The sequence below is a fragment of the Halichoerus grypus genome, chromosome 13 (genome assembly GCF_964656455.1).
Source record: "Halichoerus grypus chromosome 13, mHalGry1.hap1.1, whole genome shotgun sequence".
Classification (NCBI taxonomy): Eukaryota; Metazoa; Chordata; class Mammalia; order Carnivora; family Phocidae; genus Halichoerus; species Halichoerus grypus.
The window spans coordinates 87,954,987-87,971,204 of NC_135724.1; the positions used below are offsets into that span (position 1 = coordinate 87,954,987).

Consider the following 16,218-nt stretch of genomic DNA (forward strand, 5'->3'; position numbering starts at 1 on the left):
GCTGCCCCCCGGACTCTGGACTTCCCTAGGACAAGGGTCTCTCCCGCATGTGGCCCCTTTCCTTGGGCCCATGTTGAAAAGGGCATGGCTAAAGCTTGGGAACATTATTCCCCAGAGGATCAGGGCAGGGAAAGAGAATGGATTCTCTGTGTCCACACCAGTAACTGGCTGGCATTCCCCTAAGCCAATGGACCCCATTTGTAAACATGCCCCTAAGGAGGGAGCAGAAATGACAGAACAGGCGCGCAAAGGGGAGCTTCCTAGTGCAAGTAATAATTTATACTTAACAAGCAACAGAGAACGCATGCTTCAGTTATTTTACTATATTTTGCCATTTGTCTCTCTTTCAATAGGGTTTTTCCCCCTTCATGGCGAAAGGAGGTCTCTTGGAGAGTTATTTTTCTAATAAAATGTAAATAAGAGGAATTTTTATATTGTGTCACATAGCAACTTAGGACTGATTCCAGGGTTGTCTAGATTATGGTTCAAAGAGTGTCTGTATGACAAACCAAGGGCTGCAGTGATTTCTGTTGAGGAAATTACTAATGTTATTTAATTGCTTTCTATTTTCCCCCTGGAGAGTCATTCCACAAGCATTTAAAAACCACCCATATTTGTCATATGGGTCCTTTAAACAGACTGAGCTTTCTGTTAAATGGGGTTCCTCTCCTAATAATGTCTCTTTACGTTACCAAAATCAACCAACAAATATTTACATTCACTGGAAGATTTGTGACGGGGCACAGGATTTTTTTTTTTTTTTAAAGATTAACTAATTTAACAGGTGACCGGCATTGATCTGAGAAATGTTTTCCCGCCATCCACCCCATTTCCAGTTCATTCGCTGACCTTAGGAAGTTACTTCCCTTCTCTACTCATTGCCCTACAAAAATCCAGGCTAAGGCTGAGCACTCAATTTGGACGAAATAAATGAGTTCACTTTATAAACCCCTCTCCCCTGGGGCTCCGGGGGGGAATAAGAGGGGCTAAAAATACATAAAATGCCAGCATAATTCTGGCCTACAACCAAGACTTCTATAACTTAAAAGTACTTTTCTTAACAAGACCAAATCTCCACCCCACACCCCCCCACCTTGATTTCCTTCCCAACCAGACACCCATCCCATTATCTGTCTCACCATCCTCCAGAGAAGCACCTCAGAGAATCAGGATAAAAAGTTCTGTGTTTTCAAAGTTTTCAAAGGAAAAGACTGAATCCAAAGATCACTCAAGACAGGATAGACAAGAGGCAAAACAGGAGTAAAACTGTGTTCATCATTGACTAGCAGCTCTGTTCCCGACAGCCAAACTGTGGAAACAACCCAAATTCCATCCACCAATGAATGCGTGAACAAAATGCGGCAGATCCATACAATCCATACAATGGCACACATACATACGTTTTTCATCCGCCACCACTTAAGAGTGATCTTAAGTTCCTATTCCTGAAAGGTAACCTGGTTAGGAAATGTAGGTCCTAAACCCTGCGGTGTGTTGAAACTCACCAAACCAGAGAGTTGAATCACCTCTTAAATGAGCTGCTAACAGGCAGGGTGGTGGTCTGATGGGCTCTGATGCCTTTCGTTTAGGGAAGCCTGAGAAATGCAAATGCACAGTGGCTGGTGGGGCTGAGAGTAGGGATGGGGGAACTCTCTCTCTCTCTTTCTCTCTCTCTCTCTCTCACACACACACACACACTTTGACTTAGAGCCATAGACCTCTCTTCCTTTACCATTCTTGCTTTCCTTGAAAAATGGCTCATCTCCAGCAGGCCAATTTGCCTGGAAGAGCCCCCTGGATCTATGAAAATCCATGAGTTTATCATGGCATTCACTGTAGAAAAAGCCTGACAAACTCATCTGTCACCATTTGAGGTGGCCATGACACCAACTTCTTACTTTGAAAATTAGTCTTTAAAAGGGAAAGAATTGAGAATGCATACTGTCTTTTCAGGAGGAACTGTGTTTAAGGGTAGCTGCAACTGATGAGGGAGAACCCTGCCCCCCCCCCCAAAAAAATCCAACTCAGTGATGTAAGCCAATTATTTCTCAATCATACCGGGGTTGGGGGAGGGGAATGCTAGCTAATTCACAAGGGACGGATGATAGACTTTGAAGTTTTATTTTCATCTCCTGATAAAATTATCAATACAGGAAAGAATGATCATCTGGTACTGAAACCATTGGTGAATGATGGAGAGAAGCAGGGGGCCAATGTTTCCCCTTCCAGATTATTCTCTGGAGGAAAGGACAAACCTAACTGAATAATGGGGTATCAGATCACTATCACCTTAATCCACAACCTATGATACTGAACTTTAACCAAGCCTTCAGATCTACTTTCCAGTTTACAGAAATTACAAGAGATAGGGGGAAAGTCACATGACACAAGGAAGCAATCAGACAAATGCATATAGTGGGATATTCTGCAGGACACATGGTTCTGTCTTCTCTACAAATCAATGTCCTGAGAAAGGTCTGGATCGAAAGAGAATTGCACACAGATTCAATGTACGGTCCTGGATGGGAGCCTGGTCTGGATAAAGCATCTGCAAAGGATAATTTGGGAAATCTCAATATGACCGGGCATTAGGTGGCATTAAGGAATTGTAAATTTTGGTACATGTAATCACACGATTTTAGCTGTGTAGAAAAATATTAGTCTTTTGCAGAGATGCAAACTAAGTATTAAGTATGTAGGGGCAGAATGTCATGATGCCCATAACTTTCTAAAGAAAACTTCACCATAAAAAAATAAAGTGAGTTCAAAAGAAGTAACACCCACCACTTCACACCCATTAGGATGGCTATTATCAAAACCAGAAAGTCACAAGTGTCCTCAAGGATGTGGAGACACTGGAGACCTTGTGTACTCTTGGTGAGCATATAAAATGACGCAGCCACTATGGAAAATGGCACGGCAGTTCCTCAAAAAATGAAACGTACAATTACCGTATGATCCAGCAATTCCAGTTCTGGGTGTACATCTCAAAGAATTGAAAGTAAGGACTCAAAAGGATGTGTATACACCCATGTTCACAGCAGCATTATTCACAGTAGCCGAAGGTGGGAACAACCCAAGTGTCCACGGGTGGATGAATAAATAAACACAATGTGGTCTATCCAGACATTGGAATACTGTTCAGCTTGAAAGGGGGACTCTGACACCTGCTACAACCTGGATGAACCTCAAGGACATTACGCTGAGTGAAATAAGCCAGTCACAAAAGGGCTAATATATATCATTCCACTAACATGAGGTACCTAGAATTCATAGAAACAGTAAGTAGAAAGGGAGTTGCCAGGGGCTGAGGGAGGAGGAACGGGGGCCTTAGTGTTCAAGGGGTCTAGAGCTTTACTTGCAGATGACCAAAAAAAAGCTCCGGCAATGGACGAGAATGATGGTTGCACAACCACACGAATGTACTTAATGCCACTGAGCTGTACACCCAAGAAAAGGTTCAAACAGTCAATTTTATGTTATATATTTTTCCTACAATTAAAAAAATATGATAAAAATCAAAGAAAAAGAAATAAAGAACACCCTCCCCCAGAAGAACAGATCAATCAATAGGGAACACTCAAACCCACAAGCCGCTCGGCGGTACCATCCCGTCCTATAAACATTAACCAAAACAGAAATGAATCTAAATGATCTCAACTCCCTTCAAAGTGTTTTGCTGTTTCGTTATTTACGTGCATTGGTGGAGAAGGTCAGTGGTTTAGAGAGGTTTTACTATAGCTTTCACTTCTCACCTACCTTCCTCGTATATAATTAAAGTTCCCCTCATCCCAACACAGGCACTCGCCCTTGTCACCTTTAGAACAAGAAGCCAAGTTAAACAATGCAAATATTTCACCTGTATTCACCTACTCGTGCCCTGGTTTTCTCTGGATCGCCTGAATTTGGAGAACACATTACCTGATAACATCATCATTTGGTAGCACACACATCCATCCTTCTAACAAAGCCAAATTATAGACTGGGGGGCAGTGGGGGGGGAATTAAAGGACATGACAACGTATTCCCCATGTCAATGATCCAATATCCTCCTTTAAAAACGGGAAATATACGATGACATTGGACAAAAAGAAAAGTCTGAAGGATAGGCCATTGTTCCAGAAACAAAACCATGATAATGGCAGCCAATCATTTACAGTGCTTGCCTGGCTTTCTAATTACCCCACCAAAGGCAGGAGCCCACAATATTTCAATTGCTTTCCAAGAATTTCTCTTTGGCATTATTAACACAGGCAGCTGAGCAGGTTATCAGACTAAGAAAGAAATCCTCGGCTGCAAACTTTAATTACAGGTTATTTCAGCTGAACACTGACTTAAAGTTCCAATAAAGCGGTTCTAAAATGACACAGATGTTGGCTGAGAAATTCCAGGTGATTTCTAAGTCCGGTGGGATAAAGAAGGATGCTTAAATCTGAGGGAGGAAAGGGTCCAAGAGTACCAAGGAGCATTGACTATTCCACCTAGCATTCTTTCAACAGTTGGCTGGGACTGGGACATAAAAGTAACAGTAAGGAGAGATCCACATTCTCACCAAAGAGACACAAGTGGAAGAAAGACAGCCAAGAGCCTGAAACGGATGGAGTCCAATTTCATCTTTTAGAAGTGCTGGGAAAACCTTGCAATCGAGTTCATTCATTCAACAAACAGTTCCTGGGCCCTTGCTATCTGGGAGCAAGCATGCATGACGGGATACAAAGGAAGGGGCACCTGGATGGCTCAGTCGTTAAGCGTCTGCCTTCGGCTCAGGTCATCTCAGGGTCCTGGGATCGAGCGCCGCATCGGGCTCCCTACTCGCCGGGAAGCCTGCTTCTCCCTCTCCCACATCCCCTTGCTTGTGTTCCCTCTCTCGCTATCTCTCTCGTCAAATAAATAAATAAAATCTTTAAAAAAAAATGGAGAAGGAAAAAATTAATAAGATGAGCTCCAGTCTCAAGAAGCTGGTGGAGGCCACAAAATGCGACAGCCACGAGCCATTACCTCCCTTTGGCTGATGGACTACAGGGGGGACCAGTTACTGGAAACGCAGAAAGAAAAGCTGGAGGAGTCCACAAAATAGGAATTGTGGCCTTCAGAAGAAGGAAAGAGCCAACCTGCCGTGATCCCATGGGGAGGAAGCTGGGAGAATAAATACCTCAACCTCTTTCTCCTCCCATATTCCCATCTCCTGCTGGTACCTCCCATCGGCTGAGCCCAACCAGAAGCCAGAGAGGCAAGAAAGCCCTCTGATGGAGGCTGGAGAAGGCAGAAGAAGGCTGGGGAGGTGGGCTCTGGAGATACAACCAGAAAACATCCAGCCCAGGAAGCTTCCTGGTGAAGAAGGGGTTTGGTTGGGCTTACAGGTGAAAATTTTGTACATGGGGAAATAAGAAGGGCATTTCCAGAAGGGGAATAGCATGAGCAAAGACCAAGTAAATGGAAAATATGGAGTAATTCAGTTCCCCGGCAAAGTTGAGCAGACGAGAGAAAATCTCAAGATTCTACGGCAGAACCACAACTGAGGACTTGGGCACTCCAGGCCAGGTGAAGGACTTGGGACATGATTTAAAGAAGATGGAGGGGCGCCTGGGTGGCTCAGTTGGTTGGGTGACTGCCTTCGGCTCGGGTCATGATCTCAGGGTCCCGGGATCGGGCCCCGCATCGGGCTCCCTGCTCGGCAGGAGGCCTGCTTCTCCCTCTCCCACTCCCCCTGCTTGTGTTCCCTCTCTCACTGTCTCTCTCTGTCAAATAAATAAAGTCTTTAAAAAAAAAAAGAAGAAGAAGATGGAGACTCATTGAAGGCTTACCAAGTTTATAGGCTGAATCGTACCCGCCCTAAAATCCACATGGTAAGGTCCCACCCCCAGGACCTCAGAATGTGACACAGGGTCTTTACAGAAGTGACTTAGTTAAAATCGGGCTATTAGGGCCCTAATTCAGTATGACTGGTGTCCTTACAGAAAGAGGAAATTTGGACACAGACATGTATATGGTGGAGAAACAACGTGAAGACACAGGGAGAAGACAGAACTCTTACCTACAAAAAGCCAGGAGGTAGAGCCACAGTTCTGTCCTGCCTACACCTCATGTGCGGCGTGACTCTAGAAACTTCCACTGTCTGGCTTGGGTTCACTCCACCAAAAAGGGAGGACTCTGATGGGATCCTTGTCATCCGGCTCACCGGCAGGGACCACATCACATGGGCTCAGCCACTAACCAATCTGGAATTGGAGCTCACAAAAACCGGTCCAGAGACCTGGGTCCCAGCTTCCCCCTTCACCACCATGGTTTTCTTCCAGTTGGATTTTTCTGCTTGTTTTCATGTTGTATACAACACTCTTCAGAATGAGCAGGCCATGTTCGTGGGTATTCTTCGATCACAGGTTTTTGCTGCCCTCCTGGGAACGTGCTGGACTTCACCGATGACTCAGCTGTCACTGAGGAAAACCCTGGGGATTCCAGATGAGGGCCCCAGATTGTTTTTCACTTGGTTCCCCTCACTGTGTCCTCCCTGCCGTCCACTTGCTTCTCTTGCCTTCCTTTGTTCTGCTGGCCCCAGGGCTCCCACTGCCGGCCCCCTCCTGCCCGTGAGCATCACACATGCCCACTCTCGGAGGCGGCTCTCCCCTGGACCTTCCCTGCTCTCAGGAAGCTGGAAGGACTGGGCACCCCCTCCTCCTACCCTGAGCCCGTGGCCTCAGCAGCTTCAAACCCTTGGGGGCATAGTCTAAGGCAATGGTCACCCACAGCACCTAGGACTTCTCCCTGCAGGGCAGTGAGGAAGGGACACAGAAGGAGATGTACTTTTTCAAACCAGCCATTTCAGCACAGCCATCACTCCTACGGGGAGATGAAACCACAAGGGTCTTTGCTTGAGATGAAGTTTCTGCAACAGCCAATAGTCACCGAAGGATGGGAAATGTCTCTAAACTACTCACCCCCTTCCCTGCTCCAGGCCCTTCCTTCCGTGTCCTCTGTTTCTACAGAGAGCATCGCCAGTCTTCTGGGAGGGCAGATGCAGGGTCGTCGTTTACTTCTAAGTCATAATTACAAAAAATGACAATAGCTATCACAACCTGATGACCTACAGACAGCATCTCACAGCAATTCTGCGAAAAGGCACTATTAGCCATTTTTACAGACAAGTAAACTGAGGCTCAGACTTGTCCACAACCACACAGCTAGTTTGTGGCAAAGCCAGGGTTTAATCCCCAGATGCATCTGACCCCAGAGCCCACCCTAGTCATGCATGAGAATTACCTGCAAAGTGTCAAGAAAGTGTAGATTCCCAGGCCCCACCCCAAACCTACTAAATCTCAGTGTCCCAGCCCAGGCCCAGGAAGCTGTATTTTTTTGTTTGTTTTTTGTTTTTTGTTTTTAACAAGTTCCCCCAGTAAAGCTGATGCCGCTAGCCTGAGGACTGGCTCTCACTAGACCACAATGCCTTTCTGGGAAACTACCTGACCCTGAGGAGGCAACAATAAAAGGCCTTCATTATCGTCATCCTCCTCCTCTTCCTCCTCCTCCTCAACTTAATTACTCCAGGGGTGACAGGAATTGAGAGCAGGGCAGAGAAAGAACAGGAAGTACACAGGGCCCCTTTTTACTGAATTACGTGCCCCTCCTTCAGGTAAAGTCTGCGTGTCACTCCAGAGGGACCCCACACTTCTCAGGCCTCCCACATCTAAGTGACCAACTACAGAGGAAGGGGAAAAGAAACAAAGTAGAACCAAGGGTAACACAGACATCAGGTGTGTGTGTGTGTGTGTGTGTGTGTGTGTGTGTGTGTGTGTGTGTGTGTGTGTGTGTGTGTGTCTCACTTCCTGCCGTGGTTCCTGTGTGGCCCCATAATATCCCCGTAAGGAAGCCGATCCCTTAACTGAAAAGGGCTCTCCCATGTCCCCTATCAGGGTACTTGTTCATACCTACTCCAGTCTCTGCTCCTACACTCCAGAAAACTTGCCAATAGTTGAAATTCAAGTGGCAGCCCAGTTTGGCCACTTGAGATAACTGATTAAGAAGCACGATGCATCAAGCGCCCTCTCCAGAGGCCGCTGTGGCTCCGTCTCCCCTCCTTCCTCAGTTTCCCTCTCTGAGAATGACCCAGCAAGCTAGCTGGGTAGAAGTGTCTGGCTGGTGAGCAGAAGGTCAACTTGCTAATAAGGCTGAGGTCAGAGGTCGGGCCTCAAATAAGCTCAGTTCCCTTGGCTTGGTTCTAAGGTCACAGACAGGCCCCCCAAATCCTGCCACCTGGTCATAAAAGAAGTGTAGACGGATCAAAACAAATCCATCACCGTGGGTGGAAACAGCCAGTCGGGTGAATGATGACGGATGGTGGTTCAGTAGCATCTTTGATTTGAGAGATGCGGCATCAGAAATGACCTCCCAGCACCTAATCAGTTCCAGAAAAGGACTTTGTTCTCTGGGAGGCAAGGTGGGAGATCAAAGCATTTCTTGCTAATCATCATTTAACATTAATTACTTGTTAAGTAACCTGACCCAGACCCAATACCGCTCCCTACCTCGCATCCTGACAGCCTCAACGAGCACCCTTGATCTTTCAACCCAACCTGCAGCAAATTGGGAGCAAGCCGACTGCAAACCTGGGAACAGAGAGACCCCCGGCGGCCCAGGCAGTCAGTCCTTCACTTACTTCTCCTTTTCCTGTTAACTTTTTAACCCCACCAGCCAGGAAATGCAGACATAGAGTGGCGCACCCTCCCTCCCCCTCCCCTCTGCCACATTTCACTGAGTTCCTCAGATCTGGGGACTAATACCTCCCGATTCACAAGCTGTGTGACGCAAGGCGTCCCTCTCTGAGTCCCCAGTCTCAGCTGCACCCACGGAGGTAACACTCTCCACACCTCCCAGCCTCACTGTGAGGATCAAATACGATATAAAAAAGACATCTAAAGATGGGGGCATACATCTGGCGATAATTTATTTCCAGGGCTGCGTGGGTGGCCAGGGTATTCATTATTATATTATTGACATCTTTTCGTGGCTCTGAAATAATGTAGGATAAATGCTGTGCGTTGAATGGTGTTCCCCAGAGACCCCCCCACCCCCCAACCCACTGGACTACTACCAAATTCTTATGTGGAAGCCCTAACCCCCACGACCTCAGAATGTGAGCACCTGGAGATAGTCTTTCAAGAAGTAACGAAATTAAACTTAGGGTGGGTCCTGATTCAGCATGACCGGTGTCTTCTAAGAGATTAGGGCACAAACACACAAGAGGTCAGACCATGTGATGATACAGAGAGACAAACGGCTATCGACAAGCCCAGGAGACATATATCCTGCCAACGGACATCTTGTTCTCAGCCTTCCGGCCTCCAGAACTGTGAGAAAATGAACTTCTGTCCTTTGAGCCACGCACACAGTGTGTGGTACTTTGTTACGGCAGCTCTTGCAAACTCCTACGAGAAACTTCAAATGAGTTCGAGAAAACATAAAGTAAATGAAAAGGAAAAAGACGGGGCTAGTATGGCTCTAATCAAAAAGACGGATAATATGCGTTGGCAAAGCTGTGGGTAAATTGAAAGTCGCGCACGTTGCTGGCGGGAACGAAAAAGGCTGCAGCCGCCCTGGAAAACGGTCTGGCGGTTCTTCAAAAAGTTACACACAGTGTTACCGTGGGACCAGTCAATCCCACTCCTCGACGCCTGCCCAGGAGACATGAAAACATGTGTCCATGTAAAAACGTGTGCACGCGTGTTCACAACATCTTTATTCACGACAGCCAAGAGGTAGGAAACAGCCCAAATGTCCCTCAACTGGCGAATGGCTAAACAAAGTGCAGTACAGACACACAGTGGAATATTATGCAGCCATGAAAAGGAATGAAGTCCTGACAGCTGCGACAATGTGGATGAAGCTTAAAAATACTATACCGAGTGAAAGAAGCCAGTCACAAAAGCTCAAGTATTGGATAATTCCATTTACATGAAATGTCCAGAGCAAGCAAATCCATAGAGAGAGAGAGAGAGAGAGATTAGTGGTTGCCAGGGGCTGGGGGAAGGGAAGATTTAGGGATTGGGGGTGGGGGGATTGACAGCTGATGGGATTTCTTTCAGAGGGTATGAAAATGTTCTAAAATTAGATTGTGGGATAGTTGCATAACTCTTTGAATATGCTGAATATACTAACAAGTGAGTTGTACACTTTAAGTGGGAGAATTGTACGGTAAGCACATTATATTTGTTTTATTATAAAGTGTTTAAAAAAAACCACACTGGTACCCCCAAAGTACTGTCAAATAGCAAATGTTCTCTCTTCACCCTTCACCAGCCTAAGGGCTCCAGTCTCTCCCCCACCTTCCAGATTTGACGATACCAGCCACACAACCTTGTGCATAGACCAGCGCTCATACACCAATCCTCCACAAAAATCTGAGGTAAGGGCTACTCCCCCCAGGAAGGAGCCTGCTTCCCATTTCCAGCCCTTTGGAGGAAAGGGGCAGAGGCGTGATGTTTTTTGTTTTTTTAATGCCCATAAGCCTCTCGGGAGTAAACTGGAGGGTCTCGGGCACAGAGGACAGGACACATTAGTAGTCCTGAAGTGATTTCCCCCAGAGAAGCTCATTTGGACCCCTCCATTAATTCTGGGATTACACTGGGTAGTGGCAAGTTTGTTTTCTGAAAAGCCCACGTTCTGCAAACCCTAATCCCTCCCCCAGAGCAATTCCTCAGCTGGGAGGGAGGCAGGCAATGAGGCAAAGCCACGGTTTCCTCTTTGGGTTCACAGCAGCCATGGGGCCTGGCTGGGCTGCTGCAAGGTGCTACCTCTGCAAGTAGTTTGTGGTCTCAGAAATGGCAGTTGCACTTACTGCCCGTGGAGGGGAAAGTGAACGTTACAACCCCACCTGCTTCCACGGATCGGGAAACTAAAGGCAGGAGCCATGAAAGTGAATCCTTCTTCATTTCTCCCATCACCTAAATTCCTCCTAAGCTTCAAAGAGAATTAGAATTTACCCACAAGTAACAGGGACCCTCTTCCCTAGCAGTTCCACATCTAGGAATATACCCTAAGAAGATAATCAAAAAGGGCGCCTGGGTGGCTCAGTTGGTTAAGCGACTGCCTTCGGCTCAGGTCATGATCCTGGAGTCCCGGGATCGAGTCCCGCATCTGGCTCCCTGCTCAGCAGGGAGTCTGCTTCTCCTTCTGACCCTCCCCCCTCTCATGCTCTCTCTCTATCTCATTCTCTCTCTCAAATAAATAAATAAAATCTTTAAAAAAAAAAAAAGAAGATAATCAAACAAAGGTGGATTCAATCAAAGAACATCACTGCCCAACAGAAAATATAAAGTCAGCCACGCATGTACTTTTACATTTTTTTTGTAGCCACATTTAAAGAGGCAAAAAGAAAAAGGTGAAGTTAATACTAATAATCCATCTGTCTAACCAGGAGATCCAAAATATTATCATTTCCACTAGAGTTGCCAGATGTGGCAAATAAAAATACAGGACACCCAGTTAAATTTAGATGAACGATGAATAATCTTTTCCAGCATAAGTATATCCCATGTGATACGTGGGCTATACTTAAAGTTTTACTTGTTGTTTACCTGAAAATTCACATTTAAATGGACATCCTTTTTAAAATCTGGCAACCCTAATTTCAACATGCAATCAATATAAAAAATAAATTAATGAGTAATTTTACAGTGTTCCTCTTTGCACTTTATTTTATTTTATTTTTTTATTTTTATTTTTTTTAAAGATTTTATTTATTTATTTGACAGAGAGACACAGCGAGAGAGGGAACACAAGCAGGGGGAGCAGGAGAGGGAGAAGCAGGCTTCCCGCAGAGCAGGGAGCCCGATGCGGGGCTCGATCCCAGGACCCCGAGATCATGACCTGAGCCGAAGGCAGACGCTTAACGACTGAGCCACCCAGGCGCCCCTTTGCACTTTATTTTAAAAAAATAAAAAATAAATAAATGTCTCTTATAATAGCAAAAAAAAAAAAAAAAAAATCAGAAAAAAATACCCATCAATGAAGAGGCTGCTTAAGTCACAACTAATGTTTAAAGAGCACTAACTACTGGTCAGTCCTTGTCCTAAGAACTTTGCATGCATTGCTCTATTTTTTTTTTTTTCTTTTTAGTTAACCAGAAACAAATTCAACAATGCATTATCTCATCTAGTCGTCCCAACAACCAATCGAAGTAAATGCTGGTATAGCCCCTTTATACAGACGAGGAAAGCAAGGTTCAGAGAGTTTCTAGAACTTGCTCAAGAAAGTGGTGAGGCTGAGTGTGGACAGACAGGTTGATACATACATGTCCCACCCTAGCACGGACTTTGGAAGAAGACTCACCAAAACATTACTGGTTTTCTCTGGACTTTGAGGTGGACACTGGTTAACAGTTTGGTCTCTGCTGATCATCCCACCCTCGGCTCTGCCGAGTGCCCTCACAAGTGTCTTGACCTTTGTAAGCCTCAGTTTCCTCATCTGTAAAATGAGAGTCCCGAGTATCTGCCCCACAGGGTTGTTGGAGTCTAAAGAAGATAAGGGATGTGGACAACGAGGCAAAGCAACATGCTCCTGGTAAGTCCTCAGCGGACGTTACTATCATTCTCCCTAGGGTCTTTGTCCTTTCCTATTTCCTATTTGATTAGACTTTTCCAAGGTGAGCATCAATCAGTTAAAAAAAAAAAAGAGAGAGAAAAGTTACTTTTTTTTTTTTTAAAGATTTTATTTATTTGACAGAGACACAGTGAGAGAGGAAACACAAGCATGGGGAGTGGGAGAGGGAGAAGCAGGCTTCCCACGGAGCAGGGAGCCTGACGCGGGACTCGATCCCAGGACCCTGGGATCATGACCTGAGCCGAAGGCAGACGCTTAACGACTGAGCCACCCAGATGCCCCGAAAAGTTACTTTCAAAAGAGAGAAAACCAGGGCACCTGGGTGGCTCAGTCGTTGGGTGTCTGCCTTCAGCTCAGGTCGTGGTCCAGGGTCCTGGGATCGAGCCCCACATCGGGCTCCCTGCTTGGCGGGGAGTCTGCTTCTCCCTCTCCCTCTGCCCCTCTCCCCTGCTCATGCTCTCTATCACATGCTCTCTAATAAATAAATAAAATCTTTAAAAAAAGAGAAAAAGAGAGAGAGAAAACAGCCCTTGAAGCATCTGGAGGAAAAAGAGAAGGAAAGAAGAAAAGAAAGGAGAGAAGGAAGAAGGGAATGAAGTCACCTAAGGATAGGGAAAGGTGAGGCATCACTCCCCCCACAGTTTTCTGAGTGACCACCAGGGGGCACTGCCTGCAGTTCCCACAGCTAGGGAAAATGATCCCTTTCAAAAAAACAAAAACTTGCAATAGACAAATCACCAAAATCATTCCTCTTAACTGGGGTGCCCTCTGCCAGGAGTCCCCACTGAAAAGCTGCCAACATTCATCTTACAGGAGATGTGAGGGGCAGTGGGAATGGTCTCCCAGCTGCAGGCAATCCGCGTCTTACCTTTGGAGTCTTCTTTGGCCAAGTGACTACAGGGACCCCAGTGATGGCCAGACTGGGGTCATCATCCGCATGCTCCTTCAGGACATTCTGTGGCCAAACAAAGGAGCCATATTAGCCCAGAGTAGAGGGGAGGCCCCTGAAGGGGGCTCAGACTGGATCTAACCCAATAAAAGTCAGCCCTCTACTAAGTCGACCACCACCCACACACTCAGTAGAAACCAAGTCACCAGGGTTCCTCAGAGGCCACAAGACATGCAATATCCCCCTTTCCAAAAAAATTTTTAAAAAGCAAATCACACACCTCCCTATGACTTCCATGAATGTATCGCTCACTGATCATATTTATGAATCCAAACATTTGTCTAGAGTGCTATGGACTCTCACGCACACAATCTCATTCAGTCCTTACCAAGTACCCCGGGAGTGGGCTGGCCAGTGCACTAAGATGCTCTAATGTACATAAACTCAACTACGTATGCAGAGGAACAAAACCAAAACCAGCCACGAGGTCTTGACACCTGTGAGACCTCTTTTCTTCCATCAGCCAGCAAGCTATGTGTATTCTAATCTTGGTGTGTACAGACATGTCATTGTTTATTACAACATGGGCCATAAACACAAGTAGATTCTTAATCTGGTTTGACCAAGGATGGAGTCATCTGACCAAATGCTAGCAGAAAAGTGGGCTGTGATAGACGTACTCCCGGGCTGGGCAAGGGTCTCCCACATGGCGCACTGTGTTCACATCTCTGTGGGTGGTCTGAAGGCTTTTCAAGGGTAATTCTGACTCTACCAGATTTTGGCCTTATGTGGAGGCTCATTTTAGAACCTCAACCAGGTGTAAGATGCTACTCCACTGAATTATCCCTGAATTAGAGGTGAGGCAATCAAGGCTCAGAAAGACTCAAGAGGACTTGGGTGCTGCCCCAGACCAGGAGGGCAGAGCCCCCGAACCCCTCTTCAGCACCAGACTTCCCACCCCATGACCACTTCACACGTGGGTTTTTTTGGTTGCATCCACAGCATGCCATGAAAAAGCATTTAGGGACAGATCTGTCACTGGCCTATTCTGACCCTGACCATTAATTTTTGGATTGTACAAAAACATTCCTGCAGGGACATTTAAAAACAGAGAAAGCTGGGGCGCCTGGGTGGCTCAGTCGTTAAGCGGCTGCCTTCGGCTCAGGTCATGATCCCAGGGTCCTGGGATCGAGCCCCGCATCGGGCTCCCTGCTCAGCGGAGAGCCTGCTTCTCCCTCTCCCTCTGTCTGCTGCTCTGCCTACTTGTGCTCTCTCTCTCTGTGTTAAACAAATAAATAAAAATCTTTAAAAGAAAAAAAAAAGAAAACTATAAAAAATAAAATAAAAAAATAAAAATAAAAATAAAAACAGAGAAAGCTACACAGTAGAATTTAACAGGAAGAGCAAAAGAGCTCAAAACAGAAATACAGGTAAAGATTATTTTAACTTCCTTTCCCTAATCTATTCACCGGAAATGAATCCAACTCACTTCTAATTTGTTCTATTGTCTCAGTTTTCTCATCATCCTGTGATTGCCAGATTTTTCAAGATGTGCCTATTACGCCAAATCCACCTGTGGAACTCTATTCTGCCCATGGGAGGTGGCAAACAGGACAGTGATCAAGGGTCAAACTCGGGGCTGTCTGGCTTCAATTCTCAGCCCATACAGCTCTGTCCAAGTCCAGCAACAATGTCACTGATTTATAAATGCTGTTTATAAATATCTTGGTTCACTGCTATATCCCTCGCACAATGACTAACCTACAGTAAGCCTCCAGTAAATAACTTTAAAAAAATAAATAAAGCCACAAATCCCTAAAGAGGGACTTTCTACAAAATCCCTGACTAGTACTCCTCAAATCTGTCAAGGTCAACAAAACCAAAAAAAAAAAAAAAGTCTGAGAAACTGTCACAGCCAAGAGGAGCCCAAGGAGACATGACAAATACATAAATAGTGCTATCCTGGGTGGGATACTGAAATACATCTAAGACACTTGGAAAAAACTAAGGAAATGTGAATAAACTCTAGACTTTAGTTAGTAATAATGTATCAATGTTGGTTTAATTGTAACCAATGTACTCCACTAATACACCATGTTAATCCTAGGGGAAAGGGGGGCGTGTGTACATGGAAACTGTAGTATCTGCTGAATTTTTCTGTCAATCTAACACCATTCTGAAACATAAAGTCCTATCATAAAAAGCAATTTTTTTTAAGTAGGCTCCACGCCCAGCGTGAAGCTCAACGTGGGGCTTGAACTCACAATCCCAAGATCAAGAACTGAGCTGAGATCAAGAGTCAGATGCTCAACCGACTGAGCCACCCAGGCGTCCCCTAAAATGCCAATCAGACAGCAGTAACAGCTACCATAAAGGAAAACGGGATTATTAGGCTGCCAATTTTTCTAACACATATGCAGCATATTTAACAAGAAATATAACAGAAGGAGACCAAGAATACAAGCATGATTCAGCTCCGGTGTGGACTTCACATGGGGCATGAAAGAGGCTATCGAAGGTTGGGGATAGTGGCAACGATCCGTGCCTGGGGGAGGAGTGTTTCATCACTCACATTGTTTAGAACTGCCAGTTCCCAATGACGATAAAAAGTAGACCAATTTTTTTTTTTTTTATCAGTTTTGGTTTTGAATTAAATGGACCCCAGACATTACACCCGTTAGTGGGTCATTCCCACTTGGTCCACCACCCCGGGTGGATAGGACTGGATAGGTGAGAGG

At 45.6% G+C, this 16,218-nt stretch overlaps 1 protein-coding gene across 14 annotated transcripts in view; it reads right to left on the minus strand.

Moving 5' to 3' along the window:
• Positions 1–16,218, minus strand: part of KDM2B (lysine demethylase 2B) — a 115,830-nt gene that overhangs the window by 32,600 nt on the left and 67,012 nt on the right. For all 14 annotated transcript variants that reach the window (XM_036085052.2, XM_036085050.2, XM_078061021.1 and 11 more), the window contains one exon: positions 13,460–13,546. In XM_036085052.2, coding sequence (XP_035940945.1) covers positions 13,460–13,546 — 87 coding nt within the window. The remainder of the gene's footprint in view (positions 1–13,459; positions 13,547–16,218) is intronic.